Genomic DNA, 25,204 nt, shown 5'->3' with positions numbered 1-25,204 from the left:
CTTAAGATTTACAGCAGATTTATCACAATCAAACTCCAGTTCTGACTCTAGTCAGGACTCCAGTCCCCCCAGTGGTGGGATATAGTGAAAAAAACTCAATGAAATTAATGTCTCACCACAAATACTTCACCCAGCTAGACTTTCATTCAGGTTTAAAGAAAAGATACACAGTTTCATATGTAAACAACAGTTCAGAAATTTTAGAGACAAAACCAACCTTGAAAAAAATTGAAGGGTCTACTTTAAGACAAGACAGACCCCACAAACGCACTCACTTCTACAAAAAGATGGCACAAAATCCCAAGCAATCATCTCTCTCAATATCAGCAGACTAAATGAAACAGTTAAGAGACAGAGAGTGGGGATAATAGAGAAAGACTTTGGGGTTAGACAACTTGGTATGCCTGGAGCCTGGAGTTGGTCTTATGCCAGGATACTTTATGGGTAAAGTCTCCCTGTTTTTAGGACAAAGGTTTTTTCCTTTCTATTTTCCCCATATTTTGCTGTGCCTATGAAAACAATAACTGCCACACACACACCATTTTATTGTATATTTTATCTTTTATCTTTTTTTAAAAAAGAGCTTTCTGCTGTAGTATTAATGACTTTATTGGACATACAATAATTTTCATAAATATACTTGCTATTGAACTTTTTCTTCTTTTTTCTTCTCTTCAATTTTATTTTTTAGTTTTTCTTTCTATTTTTTTCAATAACTTTGCTTTCCCTTATCTTGAAACAAATGTATTATGATCAGTTATGTCAATTATGTGATGCATTTTCTTTAAATAAAAAATAGTGTTTGCCTTGCAAACAGCCGACCCAGGACCTAAGGTGGTTGGTTCAAATCCCGGCGTCCCATATGGTCCCCCGTGCATGCCAGGAACTATTTCTGAGCAGACAGCCAGGAGTAACCCCTGATCACTGCCGGGTGTGGCCCAAACTCCCCCCAAATAGCATGAATGGTGACCTCATAGTGGTGCCGCAACATAAAGTACACAGTGATGTTAGAATCATGAATTGAGACCACATAGTGGTGTGTATTACTATGTACATTTTGATGTCACAATCATGAAATATGTCATAGTGGTTGCACATCATAATGGATTCTGTGACATCACAACCATAGAGGTATGCATCAAAATGTCCATTGTAATGCCACAATCGTTAATTATGTCCTCATAGTGGTGTGCACCATAAAGTCCATTGTGATATCACAATGCTTAATTATGACATCATAGTGGCACAAAGCATAATGACCATTGTGAAGTCACAATCATGAATTATGACAACAAATTGGCCCATGTCATAATGTCTATTGTGACAACACAAACTTGAATTATTACCTCATAGTGGTGTGCATTATTATGTTCATTGTGATGTCACAATCGTGAAATATGACCTCCTAATGGTGGCACATCATAAAGAATTCTGTAAAATCACAACCATGAGTTCTGGGTGCATAAATGTCACAAACACAATTACCTCATAGCAATGTGCATCCTCATGTCCATTGTCATGTAATAATGGTTTATTATGATCTCATAGAATAGGCACAATTTAATGTTCATTGTGATGTCACAACCATGATATATGACCTCATAGTGAAACACATCATAATGTCCATTGTGAAGTCAGAATTATGAATTGTGGCCTTATGTGGTGCACAACATATTTTCCATTGTGACATCAAAACAATCAATTATGATGTCAGAGTGATGGCTCATTTTATTGTCCATTGTGATGTCACAATCACAATATAATACCTCATAATTATGGTGCATCATAAAGGGTTCAGTGACATCACAACCATGACTTATGACCTCATAGAGTGCACATCAAAATGTCCGTTGTGATGTCATAATTATGAATTATGCCCTCATAGCGGTGTGCAGCATAATATATATTGTGATGTCACAATGGTGAATTACGATGTCACAGTGGTGGCACATTATAATGTCCATTGTGAGTCCATAAAATATGGCCTCATAGTGATCTGCCCATAATGTCTATAATGATGACACAGACTTGAATTGTGAGCTCATACTAGTGTGCATCATAATGTTCACTGTGATGCCACAACTATGAATTATGACCTCATAGTGGTGGAGCAACATAAATGAATCCTGTGAGGTCACACCCATGAATTATGACTGAGAGTATTTTGCATCATAATGTCCATTGTGAATTCACAATCATAAATTATGACCTCATCATTGTGCCATAACATGAAGTATACTGTGACTCACAATCATAAATCATGACATCACATTTTGTGCATCATTATGTACATTGTGTCATCACAATCACAAATTATGACCTCATAGTGGTGTGCATCATAGTGTTCATTGTGACGTCACAACTATGAAATATGACCTCATAGGTGTTGTGATACATAAATGAAATCTTGTGCTAAATTATGACCTCATAATGGAGTTCATATAGATCACAGGGACATCACTATCCTGAATTTTAACCTCATAGTTGCAGTGCATCAGAAGCAGAAATTATGACCAGAGAGTGGAGGAGTATCGTAATGTCAATTGTGATGTCACAACTATGAATTATGGCCTTAGAGTTGGTGTCCATCATGAATGAATTTTTGAATGATGATCCCATAGTAAACCCGAATCATAAAAGTATTCTGTGATGTCACAACATTTATGAATTTTGACCTCATAGTAGGTCAAAATTATTGCCTCATCATAAAGTACACTGTGACATCACAACCATGAATTATGACCTATAGTGTTGTGCACAATAATGTTTATTGTGACATCACAACTATGAATTATGGCCTCATAGATATTGTGCATCATAAATAGAATCTGTGATTCACTACCATGAATAATAACATCATAATTTCTGTCTCAGAATGTCCTTTGTGACTTCAGAATAATCAATCACGATCTCATACTGGTGGAGCTTCATAAAGTAGACTGTGATGGTACAATTTTGATTTATGACATCTTAATGGGTCTTGCCATTAATAAATTCTGTGATGTAACAAAAAAATAAATAGACAGAGAGTGACAAAATGGATCAGAAAATTGAATTTGTGGTAGTGGGGGACTGCGAAAATAAAAAAAAAAGCAAATAAAGAAAATTGAATTCAACATTTTGTTACATACAAGAAACACATTATAATAATCAGAGCAAACACAGACTCAAGGTTGGAGGACAATTCTTCAAGCAAATAGCTCTTTAAAAAAAAGCTGGATAGTCATGGGTCTGAACTTGGGTTATCTGGGATTGCAGGGGACACTCACAAATCCTCTCCCCAAGTTCTAGGCCCAGTACATTTCCAGTCGTATCATCTGGTCCATCAGCCCTCCCATCCCAGGTGAGGGAGGGACCACTAGTACTGGATCTAAACCTGGATTTTTCAGAATCCCAGGGCCACTTGCCAGTTCTCTACCCCAAGCTCTAGGCTCAGCCTGTCATAAACCTTGATGTCTGTCTGACCTCCTTTCCCAAAACTGCATGAAGGCTAATATGTCTGTGCAAAGTCATTCCAATTTATATCTAATATTTCCTGGCAGGTGAGCCCTAGCATTTCTTTCTCTTAGATAATATACAGTCTCAGTTGACCAAACCAAGTATTTAAAATCATTGGCAATTTTTTTCATACTCAGATAGCCTTGCATATTTAGGAAAATAACCTGTAAGACAGATATATTTGTAGCCATATTTTGTATAAAAATTCAATCGATCTGGGGCCAGAGAGATAGCATGGAAGCAAGGAGTTTGCCTTGCATGCAGGATGGTGGTTGGAATCCCGACGTCCTATATGGTTCCCCGAGCCTGCCAGGAATGATTTCTGAGCTTAGAGCCAGGAGTAACCCCTGAGCGCTGCTGGGTGTGACACAAAAGTCAAAACCAAAACCAAAAATTAATAGATCAATATTTTCCTTTTTGGTTTTTGGGCCACACCTGTTTGATGCTTAGGGGTTACTCCTGGCTAAGCTCTCAGAATCGCCTCTGGCTTGGGGGGACCATATGGGACACCGGGGGATCGAACCGCGGTCCTTCCTTGGCTAGTGCTTGCAAGGCAGACACCTTACCTCTAGCACCACCTCTCCGGCCCCAATAGATCATTTTCTTAAGTAACAAACTTTATCATTCCAACTCACAAAGGACAACTGCAGTTGGGGATATGGAGAGATTATCTGTGAGAGAAAACGATCTATTATGAGCACCCTTGTAACTTAGAACCCTAGCGCAGCCATTTACCATCTATTACAACCTTTGAGTGAGTTATTTAACCTTCCTAAGTATAAAAATCCCCACTTGGAAAATTGAGTTTCAATTCTGAGATTGTTAAGAGAACAAATAGGGGATAATATGGTGGTTAGCCTATAGAAAGTGCTTAATTATAATAGTAATTCAATATCTTAACTTTCTCATTTTAGTTTAGACTTTCTTATACTTTTCTACCTCAGTCCTGGTTCTAGGACTGTTCCTTTTTCTTAAAATTTAGGTGGACAAAGCTGAGTATTGTAGGGTTAACTTGAGCCTCTCATAAGATATTTATAAAAAGTTCTTTTGAGGTCTAAAATTAATACTTAATTGGAAGCCTACTGAACCCTACTGTTTTTTCATTTTTCCTGTGTGGGAAATGTCAAGTAGAGCAGATGTGAAATACTGCTTATGGACAGGCACAGTGAACTTGTGAGACTTAGACACAGGGGTTTAAAAAAGAAAAAAAAACCAAGCATGCAGAATCATTAAATTATTGATAATGTTTTTGGTGCAATGGGTTTATAACTAATATATATTTTAAAGTGGGCTATTTCCTTTACATTTCCTTAGGAATAACTAAAAGAGTTTTCTTGTTTTGACTTTAAAGAAAACTGACAAATGGAGAAAGGTTAAAAAAAATACATGGATTCATACAGTTTCAAGATAAAAATCCCCTTAAACTTTATAGTTGTTTGAATAATCAATTTGACATAACCATGTCATGTAGTCTTCCTTTTTTTTTTGAGCATAGTGAAGCAATAATTTTAATTTAGCAACAAGGAAGGCAAGTCCTAAATTATTACCAGTATTAAAAGTTTCACATTAACTAGTATGTTTTCCCCTCAAAAAACCTCCAAATAGGGTACAGTGATGTGGAGCACCCCTACCTTGTCAGTGTATGATCTTGTATTCAAAGTCTCCTTGTCTCATATGATCCCAAGCATGATCTTTGCAGTTGCTGTTTGAGCCTGGCAAATTTGCTTTCTTTGACCCCTGAAGCTACACTGTCATTGCAGCCAGGAGTAAGCACCACACACTTCTAGGTGTGACTCCTAGAAGGCATTGCATGACAACTAAAAAGAAATGTGAATGCCATGGCTGGGAAGTATGATCCCTGGCACGGATGTGTTTGACAACCACAGCAACGTCCAGTGAGCAGAGCCATAAATTAAGTAAATCAACCAAGAGTACATGTGCAAGCGCCACAGCTAAAGGAGTGCAAACTTCAGTGAGCAAAAGCACCACAAAATGATGCACTTCCTTAGGCAAGCACCCTCCAGTCATTGCAATAACAATATCAATAACAGCAATAACACAGAAGAGGAGAAAGAGTAAGGGAAGGAATTTTTTTGTTTGTTTATTTTTGTGTCACACCCAGCAGCGCTCAGGGGTTACTCCTGGCTCTATGCTCAGAAATCGCTCTTGGAAGGTTCAAGGGGTCATATGGGATGCAGGGATTCGAATGACCATCCTTCTGCATGCAAGGCAAATGCCTTATCTCCATACTATCTTTCTGGCCCAAGGAAGGGAATATTTCTCCTTTATCCGGAATATTTTTTAAAAATGGAAGGCAACTAATTATATTCCCTAAAAAGTGTCATTTTCCTAAATCATTAGCACATTGGAACATTATTGGAAACAAAAATGTTGGAAGAGATTGGGGACTGATACTAGGAAACTATGAAACTACCTATAGTTATTTTCTACTCAGGATCCAGAAGTCATATAGCTTGTGGAGAGAGATAGTAAATCCATAGTTTTGGTCATATTTATGATCTAGAAGAAAGATAAGAAAGTTCATTTTTTCTAAAATTTCTGAAAAATTCCTGATTTTTTTTTAAGGATATGTGTCATTTGTGAAATTGCTAGAATAGGTAGGTATTAAATTTGAATTTGAAACAAAAAGCACAGAGGGGTATGTTAATGAAATGAAGTAGTCAAATGAAGATAACTAACTTTTAAGGCATTCTTGGAAAATTACAAAGAAATATTGCTCAATATTGTCTAAAACTTTATTACTTTTTGAGCTGATTTTGAATTTAAAAAATTAGTGCCCAGAGAAATAATACCTGGGTTTGGTCCCCATCATCACTTATGGTCCCTCCATAAACTAAACTAAACAGGGTAATTCCTGAGTTTAGAGCCAGGAGCGAGCCCTGATACTCACTGGATGCCATGCATAGCACTGCTCATGGGTCACTCCAGGCTCTGTGCTCAGGAAATATTCCCAGTGGATTCAGGTGACCATATGGAATGCTGACAAAGCAAGTATCCAACATGTTGTACCATGGCTCCAGCCCCAAATGATTTATCTTGAAAAACCAACTCTGGGGATCGGAGCGGTGGTGCAGCGGTAGGGCGTTTGCCTTACAAACAGCTGACCTAGGAAGGTGGGCCGTTGGATCCTCCGGCGACCCATATGGTCCCCCAAGCCAGGAGCGATTTCTGAACTCATAGCCAGGAGGAACCCCTGAGTGTCACCGGGTGTGGCCCAAAAACCAACCAAACAAACAAAGTAAAAAAATAATAACTGCCCTTACCAACATTACTGTATTTGGCATCACAACAGTGCTAAGATGTAGGCATTTGTACTTGTGTCTCTATTGTACAGTGGTGGCTTGTAGACAGCAGGTGAAATGGGCATTAGTAAAGGATGCTTAAGTGATGCTCAGTAGGGTTGGACACCCCAGTTGGTCTTGTCCTTTGGTGGGGAAGTGTCCAGAACTTCCTACCTGCCAGTATCCACTCTTATTCTCTAAACTCTTGCCTCCTTTTGGCTATACAGGCTGTACATCAAAGGAGAGACTTCTACAGACTATTTTCTCTTTATAATCAACTCATCAGCCCTGTGGAAAATGTTTCTGATACTGTCATGGTGCACTGTAAAATAGCCATCACACAGCTGGCTAACGTGGTAAGTGCCATACATTCACCAAGTGTCTGGGAAGATCCCCAACCCTGAGAAGTCAGAGCAGAGATGTTATGCATGGTAAATAAGAGAAATTTAAATATACAAATGATCAAGTTTGAGTACTATATCTACAAAGCCATTCACCAATAAGAAATATTTGTCCATTGATACTATTTATGGTAGGCACTGTTTTCTTGGGATGCTTTTGGAATCACTTAATGAAATGAAACTTTGCAAAGGAGTATACAAAGGAGATTAATTCATTGTGTAGTTATTTTTATTAATATCTTTAATATCTTGATTACAAATATGATTGTAGTTGGGTTTCAATCATGTAAAGAACACCCCCTTCACCAGTGCAATATTCTCACCACCAGTGTCCCAAATCATTGTGTAGTTATTAAGTAGCTTTCCCATGACTGCATGATCGAAAAAGACGGATCTGTGATTTAAGTCAGCATTGATCAAAATTATAAATTTTACTTCATGGAAAAATTATTGATTTAAATAATTGCTCTAGATTTTGTAAGAAAGAAATCCAATCACTTTTCTGATAAAGTTTTTTGTTTTTTGTTTTTTTGGGCCACATCCTGTGACGCTCAGGGGTTACTCCTAGCTATGTGCTCAGAAATCGCTCCTGGCTTAGGGAACCATATGGGATGCTGGGGGGTTTGGGGGGATTGAACCGCGGTCATTTCTAGGCTAGCCCAGGCAAGGCAGATGCCTTACCTCTCTGCACCACCACTTCAGCCCTTTTTTCTGATAAAGTTTTATCTAATTCTGAAAAAAAAAAAAAAAAAACCAAAACAGCTGGAATTCTGAGGCCTCATTTTAATTAATTGCTAGTATATTCAAGGAGACGACTTAAGTTTCTTCTTTTTTTTAAGCAAGGGCTCCATACAGCAGTACTTGGGGTACCTGGGGTTATCCTAGTGATGCTTAGCTTAATGATGTAGTCTCAGTTTGGTTCAGTGTAGTGCTCAAGGCCACCAGGGTATTCCTACCGTATTTATTTGAGTATAACGCGCAAACTTCCTGCCAAAAAAAAAAAAAAAAGAAATCAAAGTTTGGGTGCGCGTTATAAACGAGAGCTGGGGTGGGGTGGCAGTGGCGGCCGGTCGGGTCCAACGAGGGCGCAGGCGAAGACATACGAAAAGAAATGATCATCAAGAGTTTTTTTAAGACAGGCATCAGCAATCCAATAAACAGCACAGAAGACGACCTGCTGTGGAATTCAGACTCAGAAGAAAGCAAAGAAACTGGAGAAACAGATGCTCCTGCCAACTGGGACACCTATGAGAAATTAACTCGAGAAGAATGGGAACAACTCTTTAATGTATCTGATGATGAATCTGACTTGGAAGCATTGTAAATAAATATTGTTACTGGTCATGTTATTTCGGTATTGTGTTTATACCAGTTTACATTGTCAATAAATGATTTTGATCATGGCCGCACGTGTTCAACAACGCTTTTTGTCAATTACAATGCTTGGTGTGAAACAAAATTTTATACCGATTTTAATAGAAAATTAAGGGTGCCCATTATACATGGGTACGCGTTATACTCGAATAAATACGGTAGCTGAGCTTGGAGGGCTGCGTGCTAGATAATGAATATAGCACTTGGCACAGGCTAGACTTGGACTCCACTACTTGAACTATATCACATCCATACCCCTTTTCCTTATGAATAATATTCACATACTAGTTGGTAGAAGAAGGGAAAGAAGAATCTGGAATTCTAACATAGAATAGCTTCTGGGTAAAGTAGTATGTTAAGTTGGGGAGACCCGAGCTAGCTTGGGCCACAGTGTCTGGACCACCAAAAATAGTATGCTGAGGAAATAAAGGAAGTCTGAAGCACAACCAGAGAGGGTGTTAGAGAGTTTCTCTAGTCGTGCACAAATGAATGGAGCCATTTTCTTCGTATCAGTCTAGCCCAAGATTGGGGAGAGAGCATGTAGTCCTCCCAGATGGTCACAGGGGAAATAGTAGTAGCTCTCCAAGTGTACTTGGGGAAAGGTCTTATTTCAGATATGAAGTGAGGGTCAATTCCATTCTGTTATTCACCATGGACTAGGCTGATGTTTTGGGCCTGGACTGAATGTGTCTATCTGCTGGTAAATATAGGATCAAAAAGAAAACAATAACATATACTTTCTCTAACTTTATTGGACCCACCCATTCATTTAATAAATACTATTTACCTATTCTGATCTCTTTCACCACTCCCTCAAAGGGCTTATTACTGGGCACCTACAATGTTGGAAGCCAAGCTTGCATTGAGTTGTTGTAAATGGAGAACCAAACTGAGTTTTACCTAATGTCTGTGACAATCTGATGACCACCTCAGAATACATCATCTCTCAAATCCATAGACAATTATAACCCTTTCAGGAAATTGTTCTGAGGCTGATGAGTAAGGGACTGTGAATACAAATTTAAACATGTGACTTTTATCGGAGATTAAAATAAAAGAACTCAAGAAAACCAGTTAATTCTTTCTTATGTAAAAAAAAACTGAAGTCCAGTAGGACAAAACTTTACACTAACTTTGTGGTGTTAGTTGATCAGAGCAAGCAGTGAGTATGCTTTGCTGTTCACTTGGACTGTCATGTTCAACATAAGTAACAGTGGCACATGTTCCTTTTGTCTTTTATTAATTTTACATGTGATTTTTTCCTTCAGTATTGCCTTAGAATCTAAAGTAACTGCTGTATTTTTCACTCATGTCACATTCTTGGCAAGAAGCAAGATAAAGCAATCAACCATCTGTGCTTTCCTTAACAAGTTTGCCTAGAAGCTCCATTCACATCTGTTTCCCATTTTGTTTATAGACTGAAGCTAAAAATAAAAAGAAAATTTGTAAAATGTAGATTTTCCAATTAGAATTTTATTTATTGATAAAATTGCAGATTCACATGCAGTTGTAAAAAGCAGTAAAGAGATCTCTTGTGTTCTTTGCCCAGTTTCCCCAATAGCAACTACTTCCATTTCTAAGATTTGGTCATTTGAAAAAATGTTTTATATAAATAAAATTCTATAGTATGTAACCTTGGGTATTTTCCTCCCACCTAAGAGACTCATCCCAAATAGTTGCATAAATCAATAGGTTGCTGCATTACAGATTGCTTAATCATTCATTGACTGCAGAACATTTGGAGTCATTCTGGTTTTTGTCTATTACAAAAAAAATGCTTCTATGAACACTTTTGTACAGATGTTTGTTAATCATATATCAATACTATAGTTTCTGGGTCATAAGGTGGCTTCATGTTTCATTTAGAAAAAAAACTGTCAATATAATTTTTGTTTGTTTGTTTTATATTTGGGGGCCACACCTGGTGGTGCTCAGGGGTTACTCCTAGGTCTGCGCTCAGAAATTACTCCTGGTAGGCTTGGGGGACCATATGAATGCTGGTGATGGAACCTGGGTTGACCAGGTTCAAGACAAATGCCTTACCCACTTTGTTATTGCTCCAGTTCCTTCTAATATATTTTTAAAGTTGTTGACATAGTGATATTAATACCAACAGTATGTTATCTTATCAATGTCCCCACAGTATTTTTTATTTAAATCATTTGCTATTTAAACCTTTTTAACCATTATTTATTTATTGTCATCATTTTTATTTAAAATCTTTTTATTTGAGACACCATCATTTACAATACCATTAGTGACAGGGTTTCATGCATATAACCATCAATACTATACGCTTTACCCTATCTCATAGTCTTCCATGACACTACCCTCTTCATGTTACCATGATAAGCTCAAATATCATCATATTTAATTTTAGCCTTTCTAATTTGGTTCTATTTTGTGTTTCCCAAATTTCTATTGATATAGAACATCTTTCCACATACAGATATGCTATCTGTATTTCCTCTATGGTAAAATAGGATTCCTTTTTGCCCTTTCTAACTGGATTGTTTTGATAGTTTTGATATTATTGTTATGGTGGTGATGGGATCAACTTGTATTGTTTACACACTAGGTTGCTGTGGCTGGGATCACACAGTGATCATGTGATCACAGTGATATGTGGTGGTGTCAGAGATCTAATTTGCCTTAGGTTCTCTCGCATGCAGGACTCTACCACTGGACCACATTTTGGGGGCCCTTTATATGATTGTTTATATGATTGCTTTTAAGGTTCAGAGTTGAGAGCTCTTTCTTTTCTCTTTTGTTATTTTATATCTTTAGAGGTTTTTATAAATTTGTTGTTTTTATATAGTCAACTTAGAATTTCATTGTTTTTTTTTTTGGGGGGGGTCACACACAGCAATGTCCAGGAGTTACTCCTTACTCTGTACTCATGAAATCCCTCCTGGTAGTGCTCAAGAGATCATATGGAATGTCAGGGATCAAACCCCAGATTGCTTGCGGGGAAGGCAAGCAACCTACCCATTGTCCTATCTCTTGGACCCTAATTTCCTTTATTGTCTTTTGCCTCCTCAATTTTCTTTTTTTAAATCAGACCCAGCCATGCTTAGAGCTATTTTTAGTTTGATGCTCAGGAGTCACTCTTAGTGACATTCAAGGATATGTTCCACTAGGGATCAAATTCAGACTTCACCTATGCAAAGCAGTCTTGGGAACCAGCCTTTGGAACTATCAGCACTCCTTAATCTTACTTATTTTGCCTTTATATAAACTTTCCCTTTATGATGATTCTTGTTTTGGCTTATATTTTGTGCTTCTTTTTCTAATTTCTTGGGGTAGAAACTTAAATTATTGATTTAAGAACTTCCTTCAATTTTCACATGTCACCCCACCCTAGACTAAATGCTAATTTTACCTGATGGCCAGACCTGCCCACATCTGGGAGGGGTCAATGGAAGGTAACTAAGGGGCTGCCTGAGGAGTGTAAAGGGATTCAGCAAGAAGGCTCTGCAGAAGTAGGCAGCGTGGAGAGATGGCAGATTCAGAATTAAATTCAGGGCAGCTTAAGGGGTTGCTTAAAAGGTTAGCCTAGAAGCCACGCATTGTGGTTAAGGCTTTTAACTAATGAAGCTTCATGTCTCCTGAAACTTCATAACTGCTGTGGATCATTTCCTCGATGCTACCCTGAACCTGTATACCCTCTGGCTGGAAAGAACTGTAGGTGCCTGGCCCCAGGTTGGCAGAGAAAGACCTCACCATCACTCTCCATCCATCCAGCTCCATCCAGGACTCAATAATTCATCATTAATATGCAATTCAACATTCATGTAATTTTTTTCTCAGTGCTGATTATTGGGGGGGTGAGGGTCATGTCCAGTGGTACTCTGGGCATACTCCTGGCACTGCTCTCAGGGACACTCTGTTTGGGCTCTGGAAACCATATGGAATTCCAAAGATTGAACCCAGAGAGGTCACATCTGAGGCAAGAGCCCTACCTATTGTATGTTATATTATTGGTCCAACCCATCAGAGCTGGTTTTTAAATGAATCTTCAAGTTTTGATATGTATACTTTTGTTTCATTCAGTATAATTTTAAAAATTACTTGGAAGTTAATTTCCATGAGTTAGATCTTTCCCTGTTATCTTTTGTTATTGATTTCTAATTTCATTATGTTATTCTTTTTGGTTTCAAACTCATTTTCTATCAGAGAACACACCATATGACTGACATTATTTTAGTTTTTGGGCCACATCTGGTGATGCACCTGGCTATATGCTCAGAAATCACTCCTGGCTTGGGGGACCATATGGGACACTGGGGATCAAACTGCAGTCCATCATAGGTTAGCTTGTGCAAAGTAAACACCCTACTGCCTGTGCCACTGCTTCAGCCCCTATTTTAGATTTTTTTTTTTTTTTTTTTTTTAGGTTTTGGGTCACACCCGGCGGTGCTCAGGGGTTACTCCTGGCTGTCTGCTCAGAAATAGCTCCTGGCAGGCACGGGGAACCATATGGGACACCGGGATTCGAACCAACCACCTTTGGTCCTGGATCGGCTGCTTGCAAGGCAAACACCGCTGTGCTATCTCTCCGGGCCCTATTTTAGATTTTTTGAGGTTTTGTTTTCTTTGTGGTCACAGCCAGAAATGCTCAATAATCATTCCTGATCCTGCTCTCAAGGACCACTCCCGGTCAGACTTGGGAGATCATATATAAAGTTGGGGGTTGAATATGTATGAGATTACAAAGCCATGTGCAAGGTAAGCACCCTAATCATTCTGGCACATAGTGAGGTTTATTGTCTATGTTGGTAATATTCATGAATGTTTAAAAATGAATTCTAAAGTGTTTTTTACTGTTCGGTTATGTCAATGAGAGTTTGCTGGTTTCTTATATTGTTCACATATACATTTTTGAAGATGTTTTTTCAGATATCCTATTGATTATTGAAAGGGGGTGTTGAAATCCTCCCCCATAACTGAATATTTGCCTTTTTCTTTTTTCAGCTCAAGTTTTTGTTTTAACTATTTTGAAACTCTTGCTGATGCTAGCCAGTTTTATCTTTATGGCAGTTTTACTACTCATCATGTGTTTAATGTCTCTTCTCTCTCTCTCTCTCTCTCTCTCTCTCTCTCTCTCTCTCTCTCTCTCTCTCTCTCTCTTTCTCTTGTCGTTTTTGGGTTACACTCAGCAGTGCTCAGGGGTTATTCCTGGTTCTATGCTCAGAAATAGCTCCTGGCAGGCTTGGGGAACCATATGGGATGCCGGGATTTGAACCACTGTCCTTCTGCATGCAAGGCAAATCCCTTACCTCCATGCTATCCCTCCGGTTCCCCTCTTTTCTCTTTAGTAATTGTTTTCTCTGAAGTCTACTTGGTCAGATATAGGCATAATATAGGCATAATAATTGGTTTGTTAGGTAGCATGTGTTCTTCAGAGCACCAGAAATCCCTGGGGAGCACCATTGCCACTCAATAATGAACTCTGAGGGTACAGTGTAATATAGTGAAGAGAGAAAGCAAGATCACTAGCTTCCTGGTGAAGGCCTCCTAGCAGCTAATTGAGGCCCTCAATTGACCTTAAAACACCAAAAACTAGGAGGCAGGTGGGGAAAACAAAAACCAAAAACCACCAAAAACTCTTATGGGAATATATTTGCTTCCATGAAGAATGACCTTGAACATAAAGTTTTTAGGAAGAGATAATATTTTAGGGGAGCATGTCCATTGCCTTCTTTCAGGAATACAGGACAAAGTCCCTGACAGTACTTTTTTTTGGGGGGGGTCACACCTGCTAAAACTCAGGAATTACTTCTGGCTCTGAGCTCAGAAATTACCCCTGGCAGACACAGGGGACCATATGTGATGCCAGGATTTGAACCACCACCCGTCCTGAATTGGCTGCATAAGGGCAAATGCCCTACCATGGTGCTATCTCTCTGGCCCTTGACCCAGTATTCTTGACAACCTATAATATGTATGAAATGACAAAACTTGTAAAATGTAACCATTTTGGCCTTTCTATTCTCAAACTCAAAGATTCTATTGCTGCTGCTCCAGAAATGTGTCTATTTAAAATTGGAACCCAAATCCTTTAATGTAGAATATGTTAACTAATCTGTTTTCCCAAAAGAGACACACAAGATGATGCTCCCTAAAATAGATAAGGAACATATCTTTCCTTTACTCCATCAATAGGAAACCATGAAAATTTATTTGTTGACCTAGGGTTTGACCAAAGAGAGAATATATAGTGAGTGGTTAAGGCACTTGACTTGCACAAGTCCAATACCAGGTGGATTCCTGGCATTGCATATAGTCACAAGAGTGATCCCTGATCACAGATCCAGGAGTAAGTTCTAAGTACTACCAGAGCTGTGTTCCTGCAGATAAAATTTGGAGGCTTGACATTGTTCTTTATAACAATTGTATCTAATAACCATAGTCTCTTTTCAACATTTTCTTTGTTTTTTTTTTAATATTTTATTTTTAATTATGAAAACAAATATGCAAAGAAAGAGGACAAGGTAAAGTTACAGTGGAAGAACAATCAACCATAACATAATTCTCAGAATATAAATCCCCTTGCTGATATCTTAACTTTGAACTTTCAGCCAAAGAACATTAGATAAATAAAACAGAATCCATGTACAATTACTTTGTCCCTCAAGTCCCAGATTGTAATACATTATAATATTTCTTAGCAGCAGACAAGGCAATCTAAAGCCATAAAACTTATGTAACTCCTTAGACATTAGAGGCATAGTATTTTTTACATTTCCATGTACATGCATATTAGTTTAAGTTAACTTCAAAAGTTTAAGTGTTTTTTTTTTAAAGGATTAGAGTCAAAGGAGCACAGTAAAAACGGTGTTAGAGTGGCAATTGTTGTTTGCATAGGCCCACCAAAATATGAGGGGCATGGAAAGGAATAACCTTGGCCTAAACACAAAGAGACCCTACCCCTGAAGTTTCCTGGCATAAGACCAACTCTAGGCTCCAGGCAAGCTAGATCATCTAATCCAAGACATTGTAGTACCAACACACTTTTATTTTTCACATAGTCTCTGTTGTTAGTATCATATTTCTGTATTAAAGATCCTGAAATCTGCATATCCTACATTGAAGTCAGGATGTGGAGCGTCCTCTCGTTTCACCTCACAATTAAAGGGCAATGAAGAGAGCTGTCCTGTAAGCAGGTCGTTGTTGTTGTTAAGTCTTCTCAGTGTTAAGGGAAGTCTCTTTTGAGCAGGTTGATGTCTGAGCAGTGGTAGGGTCTTCCGTGGTAGAGGATTGCTTTCAGGTGATGTTATAGACAAATTTGGATGTTTCATGGTTGGCTTCCCTGGTTCAGGGGTGAATGGAAAATGCCCATTCTTCTGAGGCCTGTGCCAGGTCGTTATGTCAGTGTTCAGGGTGTAAGGTCCCTTTGCACTACAAGATTTGTGTGTTCCAATCTCTATTAGATAAGATCTTATTTGTATGTATAGTGTTTTCCCATTTTAATGTGTCTATGCAAAAAAGGAACAATGCCATGTGGCGTTATTGGCGCATATGGGGGCCTTAAGAACAAGTCCAACAATCCCCATGACATGGTTCAATCAACAGCATTAAACTGGGGGACTCTTTCACCAAAATTCCTTATTGAACAGCTCACAAAGAGAAGATAAAAAGTGGTTAGAATCATCACTGTATAAGAGAATATTTAGTAAGACTTATAGCTGTCAGAGAAAAAACACATAAAATATTCAAAAGAAATACATGTCCATTTTGAAATAGTTGGGGGTTGTTACACACAATGCACGGCTTTGGTCTGTGATTAGGATTGTGCAGTACTGAAGTTAAAAAGAGTAATGTGGGTCAGTGATTTTGGGGGGTGAGAGAGTTAAGGAGTAAAAATGAGCTTTGTAGGGGTGTGGGAAAGGGCAGAATACAAAATGGACATTCTGGATACACAAAACATAACATAAGGATAGGGAATACTCTTAATACATGCAGTGCGCGTGGGGGCACTAGCCCCTGTGCAGTTTTCTACATGTAGACTGGTCAGAAATTGACAGTGACAGATTTAGTGCAACCGAGCAAATCTCAGCACACCCCAAGTTAGGACCCACCATTTCTGGCCGCCTGGGCTGGAACCCAGGGAAGGCCTGGAGGCTGGGGCAGAAGAGGGGACGGCTGGGGCCTATCAAGATCCCAGTGCACCCAAGTTAGGGAGAAGGCCTTCCACATGGGGTCTCCCCAAACCTCATGCCGGCTAACTCAACATTTTCTTTGTTAACGGCTTACTTTTAGCAAAGGAGGAGATGATTAATAAATCTGATTTACTTTGTAGTGACCTTGGTGACTTCTAACTTGAAGGCAAAAGAAATACTCCTTTGAAATAGGATGGTATGATAACCTGGACTCCACCAGCTGCATTCAAGTGTTCCTGTCCTATGTTTATTACCCTTTACCCTTTGACTATCAAAATTGTTCCCTAAGTGGAGGTGGGGTGAGGTGGAGGGAAATTTGGGATATTGGTGGTGGGAATGTTGCACTGGTGAAGGGGGGTGTTCTTTACATGACTGAAACCTAATCACAATTATATTTGTAATCAAGGTGTTTAAATAAAGTTATTATTAAAAAATTGTCCCCTAAAATTTGGTTTCTGGACATATGATAAAGCTGAAATTAATCTTATATAATAATTGATTCTAAAGTAGGTATGAATGAATTTTGGGAGAACAGTAATGGGAAATAGTTGATGCTTTTGGCTAGAAACATGACATAAAATACAACTGTTGTGAAGAGATAAACACAGATATAACCTATTCTTTTTACATTAGAAGATTGCCAATGTCATCTGCCATTTATTTAATCATTTTTTTAATTTCATTTATAACTGTGTTGGTCTTTGATATTCCTTCTGACTGTGAAGGAAAAGTGATACTTTGCATGTAAGTTCTGCTTTATTTAACTGTGTTTTGCCCTTAATCACAGAAACAATCTCATCCACATCTCTTGTGATCCTACTGGTTGGGGACAATCTATTGCTCACCATGATCTTTGTTACTCTCTCCATTATAGTGACTGTATTTGTATTGAACATACACCATTGATTCCCACCACTCATACAATGTCCAAATGGGTGAAGATGGCTTTCGTCTAGAAACTACCCTGAGATACTGTTGAGAAGAAAGTCTCTGGACAAGCAGAGGGACACAGATTTGGGTAAGTCTCCCAAGGACACTTCCGTTAAGGCAGCCAAAGTCAAATCTGAAAAGTACAGAGAGCCCAAACTTCTGAAAGAATGCTGCCATTGTCATAAATTAAGTAAGCTTGCCACCAGCAAGAGAAGATTGTCAGCCTTTACAGGGTTACTAAAAATTTGGAGCATTTATCTGAAATTAAAGATGTGATTAATAGTGTTTCAATTCATAGCAGAAAGTATGAAATGCCAAAATGAGAAAAAGAAGGTAAATGCATATATCTTCTGGTTTATTTTTATTTATTTATTTATTTATTTATTTATTTATTTATTTATTTATTTATTTATTTATTTATTTTTGGTTTTTGGGTCACATCCGGCGGTGCTCAGGGGTTACTCCTGGCTGTCTGCTCAGAAATAGCTCCTGGCAGGCATGGGGGACCATATGGGACACTGGGATTCCAACCACCTTTGGTCCTGAATCGGCTGCTTGCAAGGCAAACGCCGCTGTGCTATCTCTCCGGGCCCATATTTTCTGGTTTCAATACTTGCAACATACTATAAAGATGCTCAGAGCTTTCTGGCCACTCTTTACAAGAGTGTTAATTTGAGCTATTATGCTCTTATAGGCAGTCTGGCCTGGGAGTGGGATAGAATAAGGTGCAACTTCAAGTAAAATTTTCACCTCAAGAAGTGTAAATGCAAGTAATTTCTGACTTAAAAAACAAGCAGGATAAGTGTGGTTAATGAAACCAAGAACCACAGCCTAAGAAATACAGACAGACTGGAAGATGAAAATGGATGGAAGATGAAAAAGGAAGATAATTCTAGAGCTAATTTGAAGCCTGGGGGTAGTGGAAAGAGGGAGGGCATGAACCTTTCCCAGTTTCCACCACACTGATTCTCCTTGAGAGGGATTAAGGTAATGGTTGAATTAATCTCAGAGATATTTTTAGACTATCAACACATTCTACTTTTCTTCAATGTCTAGCCATAGCAACATGGACTTCTTACATCCTCCAAAGAGAGCTTAAAAGAATCATGCCAGTTTCCCAAGCTACTATGGTGACGAACTGAGGCTATCTGAAACTGTGCATGTATCTGAGTTGGGCCTCATTGCAACTTTTATTGTCTGTGTCTCACAGTGAAAGAGTATTGTGAAACCCAAAGTACCCCCTATCAGTAATAGGGAAGATCCTGTAACTGTATGTCACAGAGAGGGAAAGGAAATGCATCATGGGACAAGTGAGACCAAGGACTCCTTACATCATGGCATTTTCCTAAAATATAGGCAAATGTTGTGAGTTTTTTGCCTTATAAATATAGCTTTATTAAAAGTGGATCAAAGACCTTGTTATAAAACCATTTCTAGGGGCCGGAGAGATAGCATATAAGTAGGGCATTTACCTTGCATGCAGAAGGACTGTAGTTCGAATCCTGGCATCCCATATGGTCCCCCTAGACTGCCAGGAGCAATTTCTGAGCATAGAGCCAGGAGTAACCCCTGAGTGCTGCAGGTGTGACCCAAAAACAAAAGAAAATAAAAAAAACATCTATAATATTTATTAAGAAAAACAAAGGAGTCCCCACGATCTTGACTTCAATAAAAATAATCTGATTGGCAAAGAAAACAAAAGGAAAGGTAAACAAATAGTACTACAACAAATTAAAAAGCATCCATGCTGTGAAATAAATGAGGTTGGAAATAAAACATCCCACTGATATTTTCACTTCATACAAAATTAAAAAGATAATATCCAAGATATATGTCACTCTCAAAGTTCAACAACAATAACAAGCATGGGGCCAGAGAGATAGCATGGAGGTAAGACGTTAGCCTTGCATGCAGAAGGTCGGTGGTTCAAATCCCAGTATCCCATATGGTCCCCTGAGCCTGCCAGGAGCGATTTCTGAGCATAGAGCCAGGAGTAACCCCTGAGCGCTGCCAGGTGTGACCCAAAAACCAAAAACCAGGGCCCGGAGAGATAGCACAGCGGCGTTTGCCTTGTAAGCAGCCGATCCAGGACCAAAGGTGGTTGGTTTGAATCCCGGTGTCCCATATGGTCCCCCGTGCCTGCCAGGAGCTATTTCTGAGCAGACAACCAGGAGTAACCCCTGAGCACCGCCGGGTGTAACCCCCCCAAAAAAACTAAAACAAAAACAAACAAAAAAAACCCCCAAAAACCAACCAAACAAACAAACACAAACAATAACAAGCAACTTTATCTAAAAAAGTCAGTGATTATGAACAGAAAATTGCTCAAGGAAGACATACGAATAGCTAATAGGCATATAGAAAAATGTATTTCATCATTTATTATCAGGGAAATACAACCAAATGTTGTGATTGACTCAGGATCAATAGGCCTCTCAGGACACAATAAGCATAAAATTTGCAAAAAATTAGGGATTAGGAACCAGATGAATATGATATACACAGTCACCTCTTCACAACCAGCCTTATTGGGGGTTCCTGGAGTAGCCAATTATTGATTGCTATTCCTCCATTTTACCCCACGTCCAACACTCTTGGGAATTTTTCTTGCACTTAGAAAAGTTGCAAGAAATCCCATGTCCTTAGTAACTACTTGAGGAATAAAGTAGTGGACAACAGTTCTTCATGTAATATTTAGGAGACATGAGATAATGAAACTACCAACATTTGCCTTAATATTGCCAGAAATTTATCTTTAAAAAAGATAGCTTATTTATTTAAAAAGTAGCTTATTTATTAAACAAGTTATTTTTTTTTTTTTTTTGTGGTTTTTGGGTCACACCCGGCAGTGCTCAGGGATTATTCCTGGCTCCAGGCTCAGAAATTGTTCCTGGCAGGCACGGGGGACCATATGGGACGCCGGGATTCGAACCGATGACCTCCTGCATGAAAGGCAAACGCCTTACCTCCATGCTATCTCTCCGGCCCCAACAAGTTATTTTCTATTGTTTTAATTTTTTTTTAAAAAAAGATTTGAATTTTTGTTTGCTTTTTAGGTATAAGATGACTGGGAAAATGTGGCCATGGTAGTGGATAGTGTCTTTCTTTAGATATTTATAATTGTATGTTTGAAACTACATGTTTATTTCTACAGCCACTACTGGAAAATCACAGTAAAATCTTAAGGATTTTATGTTCAGAAACTTACAAACATAATATTGCTTCTGTCTGTCATAGGCAAAAAATGATGGAGTTGGTTTAGGGGAGAAGACACCCAGACAATGGAGGAAAGAAGAATTTTATTGGAGAGGAGTGGGGTTGGAATGCTGGAATATGCATGAAGCCCTATCACTAATAGTACTAGTAATAATAGATGATACTTAGGGGGCTATTTCTGGCAGGCTTTAGGGAGATCATTTGGGATGCCAGTAATCGAACTAGGGTTGGTGGTGTGCAAGGCAAACACTCTACCTGCTCTTTGTGCTATTGCTTTAGCCCCAAGCTTTAATGGTTTTATTAGTCTCTCAATTTAATTAAGCTTGTTGGTTATCTTTGATTGGTTCCAGCCTTTGTCCTGAGCTGGTAGCAGGATTGGTGCTTTTAAATTATATCATATCTTTAAATATTTTTTGGTTTTATGGTTTCCTGAAATGTCCTGCTGGTCTTATTTTAATAGCATGCATTTAACTGACTATTCCTGAATAAACTCATTTTTGTTAATATAGTTTAAGTTTGACTTAAAGTTGTCAGGGCATATGTTTTTAGGTCACAGGGAAAATCTTCCACCTCTCTGGATTTTTCCTGGGGTGGATGAATAATCAAACAGAGCCAGAAGAATCAGCAAATAAAGTCAATTCAATAATGTACATGTATAGAGTTTTTAGATAGTTGTAACCACTAGGTATCAAGAAGAGAAAGGGAGGAAATTTCACTAGATACAGGGGAAATAACCTCATCTTTTCCTTTGAGAGAAAAAAGGCATGTTTCTCAGAAAAAAACATGCTCTAAACTTACCCTTGGATAATATTCCTAATTACACTCTTCTAGTTTAAGATTTTTGTCTATTCTAAAGATCAATATTCTTTTGGTTAATTGTCATTGTTGAGTTGTAGTGTTTTGTTTTAACAAGTGGGGGAAAGAGAAAATCTGTGATGTTGAGAAGCTAGCTATTCCTGATTCTATGCTTAAAAGTGATTTCTGGCTGTGCTCAGGGACCATACATTGTGCTAGGGGTTTGAATCCGGGTTGCAACAGATAAATCTATACACAGGGAAAGTGTATACTTTCTGAGCTATATCTCCAGCCTTGTAGGAGTTTTAATTTATTTTTATTTTGTTAGATACAGAAACAAGACATTTAATGGGCTGCAGAGATCATATACAGGGTTAAGGCTTTTTCCTTGTATAAAGTCCAAATACAGACTTCTTATCAGTATTTTTTTCCACTGTAGAGTCTGGATCAGTTTTAGTGATGAGAAAGGGCCAAAAAGTTACATTAAAATTGGATTCTGGGGCGTTTGCCTGCACGTGCCAACCTTGGATGGATCCTCTTTGGATTTCCAGCAACCCATATAGTCCCCTGAGCCTGAAGTGATTTCTGAATGCAGAGTCAGGAGTAACCTCTGAGCACTGCTGGGAGTGACTCAAAAACAAACAAAAATTCTGGAGCCAGAGTGATAGCACAGCTGTAGGGCGTTTGCCTTGCATGTTGCTGACCCGGCATGAACCAGGGTTTGATCCCTAGTATCACATATGGCCCCCCGAGCCTGCCAGAAGAGATTTCTGAGCACAGACGCAGGAACAGCCCCTGAACGCTATTAGTTGTGGCCCAGGCTAAGGATGCTAAATAGTCAGTGTGCATTTGTCCCTAATAACATGTCCCTGAGGCCGCCAATAAACAGTGAGAATACTCTTGGTGTTCATTTGGTGCACAGATCTGTGAAAGCATATGTAAGAGAACTTGTTGACACATATTCTTAAAGTACCTCTTTGTGACAAAAGCATTCTTCCTGATAAAAAAAATATGGTAGATTGCACCTTCCACATTTCTTTTACCCAGAGAGTAGAAGATGTTAGATGATCTTCACCATAGATCTTTACCTACTAATAGGTATTGGTGCCAGTACCTCTCCCACAGAGCGATTTAGAAGGTTGCCTGAACTAATATTCTCAATTTTTCTTCTTTCTCCAATTCCATTTGGATCCTGCATCTTTTTAGTCTGACTGGATCTTCTGTTTCCCAAAGCAGTGGTCACCCACCCTCTCAGCTTTCAAGGGTCATGTCTATACTTGGGCAGCTTTTTCAAACTGAGGAGTGTGGTTACGAACCAAAGAAATGCTATTTTTAATTTCACTAAAATTTTGTTGCCATCTTGAGTAAAAAAGAGACAGTTATATCCAGGACAAAACAATTTGTAGAAACTGTATATTACCTTCTCCCAAAAGCTATTCTTTTTATTTCCACTCTAGAAAAGCTTATATTCTGTCTTGAACATGTACCTCTCTCTTAATTTCAATAAAAACTATTTTTCTTCACTATAAAAGCAGACATTGGGTATATGTTTTTATAACTTTGCTATATATTATTGGAATGAGTTAACAATAAGTTTACTATGGAGTAGGAAGAAGGAGTCTGTACTCACTTGAATCCAGGGATTAATATTAACACTAATAATTGGCTGGCAGGTTTTGCCCACAGATTTTTCTTGCTATGTATTTGAAATAAAAATGAATTTACAGAGCTGGAGAGATAGAACAGTGTGTAGAACAGTTTTCTTTGCACGTGGCTGACCTGGGTTCAATCTGGGTATCCTGTAAGGTCCCCTGAGTACCAGCTGGCATGATTCCTGAGCATAGAGACAAAAGTAACCTCTGAGCATTCCAGGTGTGGCAAAAGCAAACAAACCACCAAAAAGAATTTTCTATAATTATCTTTGATATTTATTGCCTTCAGATTACTATGATATATAAATGTTCATCTTTCCTCATATGTGAAATTTTTCATTGTCTCCTACTTAGTTATAATAAAATTTAAGCTGCATATATAAATGTTTGACCTTTGCTGTGGTTGTGACTGGTTCCAGAAAGAGGCTTGGGAGTGAAAAGAATTTCATGGGATGTTTTTCAAAATGTAAAACAAAATTAGATTTAAAACTTTTTTTTTGTAAGATTAGTAATGCCATTTACCTAGAAAACTAATAAGTGAAGTAAAGGTAAGTCATGAGTTAAAGTCAATAGTGTTCTCAAAAAAGGAAGAACAGTGATTTGCTTTTGAATACATAATTCCACCAGGAATTTGAATCAGGAAATCCTTCCTTGCTTTTCATCCCAATATATTCTTGCCAATCCTCTCCTTCTACTGTATGTAATGATAAAGCAGATTATATTTCTCCAAAGAGATATACAATTTTATGATTTAACAATTGTGAAAGCTCTGCATAAATTGATATGTAGAGAGAGGATTAAAATTTTTATTGACTGATATGCTGTGTTTTACAGTAAGATTCACAATGGTTTCTAATGCATATAAATGTGTAGGGGATGGTAAATAGTTAGCTTTAAAGAACAATTATCATTTTAAAATGGACTCCATTTTCCCATTTTCTTAAACTGAACACTGGTTCATCATTAAGTTCAAGATTCACCTCATCATTCATTTTTGTTAATCAATAAATTAGCAATTTTACTGCCAACAGAATCAACTTTGTAATCTTCATCTGTGTCCGAGCATCCATTAATCTTCCAAATCAAGATTATTCACAGTTATTAAACTGATTATATTAACACGTTTCTTATGCTATGGTACCACCTTTGGCAATATATTTAGAGCTTCAGTTGCCACATACAGATTATAGGTTTAGATTTAAAAAATATTTTAATATAAAAATACTGCTTGATTTGTCTCTTTTTTTATTTTTTTCACCTCCTCCAAATTTCATTTTAAATGCAGAAGAAATAAAAGATAGAAAATACTCAAGAAAGCACTTAGTGCTTTCTGAAGTGCCTTCTTAGAACAGTGTTTGGGAGAAGAAAGAAAGAAAGAAAGAAAGAAAGAAAGAAAGAAAGAAAGAAAGAAAGAAAGAAAGAAAGAAAGAAAGAAAGAAAGAAAGAAAGAAAGAAAGAAAGAAAGAAAGAAAGAAAGAAAGAAAGAAAGAAAGAAAGAAAGAAAGAAAGAAAGAAGAAAGAAAGAAAGAAAGAAAGAAAGAAAGAAAGAAAGAAAGAAGAAAGAAGAAAGAAAGAAAGAAAGAAAGGAAGGAAGGAAGGAAGGAAGGAAGAAAGGAAGAAAGAAAGAAAGAAAGAAAAAGAAAGAAAGAAGAGAAAGAAAGAAAGACGAGAAAGAAAGAAAAAGAAAAAGAAAGAAAGAAAGAAAAAGAAAGAAAGAAAGAAAGAAAGAGAAAGAAAGAAAGGAAAGAAAGAAGGAAAGAAAGAAAAAGACAGACAAAGAAAAAGAAAGAGAAAGAAAGAAAAAGAAAGAAAGGAAGGAAGGAAGAGAAAGAAAGAGAAAGAAAGAAAAGAACGGAAAGAAAGAAAGAAAGAAA

The 25,204-nt window shown here is 37.9% G+C and overlaps 1 protein-coding gene across 1 annotated transcript; it reads left to right on the top strand.

The window, feature by feature from the left end:
- Positions 1 to 1,919: 1,919 nt before the first annotated feature.
- On the top strand, positions 1,920 to 20,929 carry CHRNA6 (cholinergic receptor nicotinic alpha 6 subunit). Its single transcript, XM_049772719.1, is given in 13 exon segments — positions 1,920 to 1,965; positions 14,887 to 14,972; positions 16,882 to 17,016; positions 17,158 to 17,223; positions 17,226 to 17,271; positions 17,274 to 17,510; positions 17,513 to 17,638; positions 17,641 to 17,690; positions 17,692 to 17,896; positions 17,899 to 17,954; positions 17,956 to 18,000; positions 20,724 to 20,796; positions 20,799 to 20,929. Coding segments are annotated over 13 exon segments (1,302 nt in total).
- The last annotated feature ends 4,275 nt before the right edge of the window (positions 20,930 to 25,204 follow it).

The sequence above is a fragment of the Suncus etruscus genome, chromosome 4, assembly GCF_024139225.1.
Source record: "Suncus etruscus isolate mSunEtr1 chromosome 4, mSunEtr1.pri.cur, whole genome shotgun sequence".
NCBI lineage: Eukaryota > Metazoa > Chordata > Mammalia > Eulipotyphla > Soricidae > Suncus > Suncus etruscus.
Note: the sequence above shows the minus strand (reverse complement) of the source record. Positions and strands in the feature narration are given on the sequence as shown.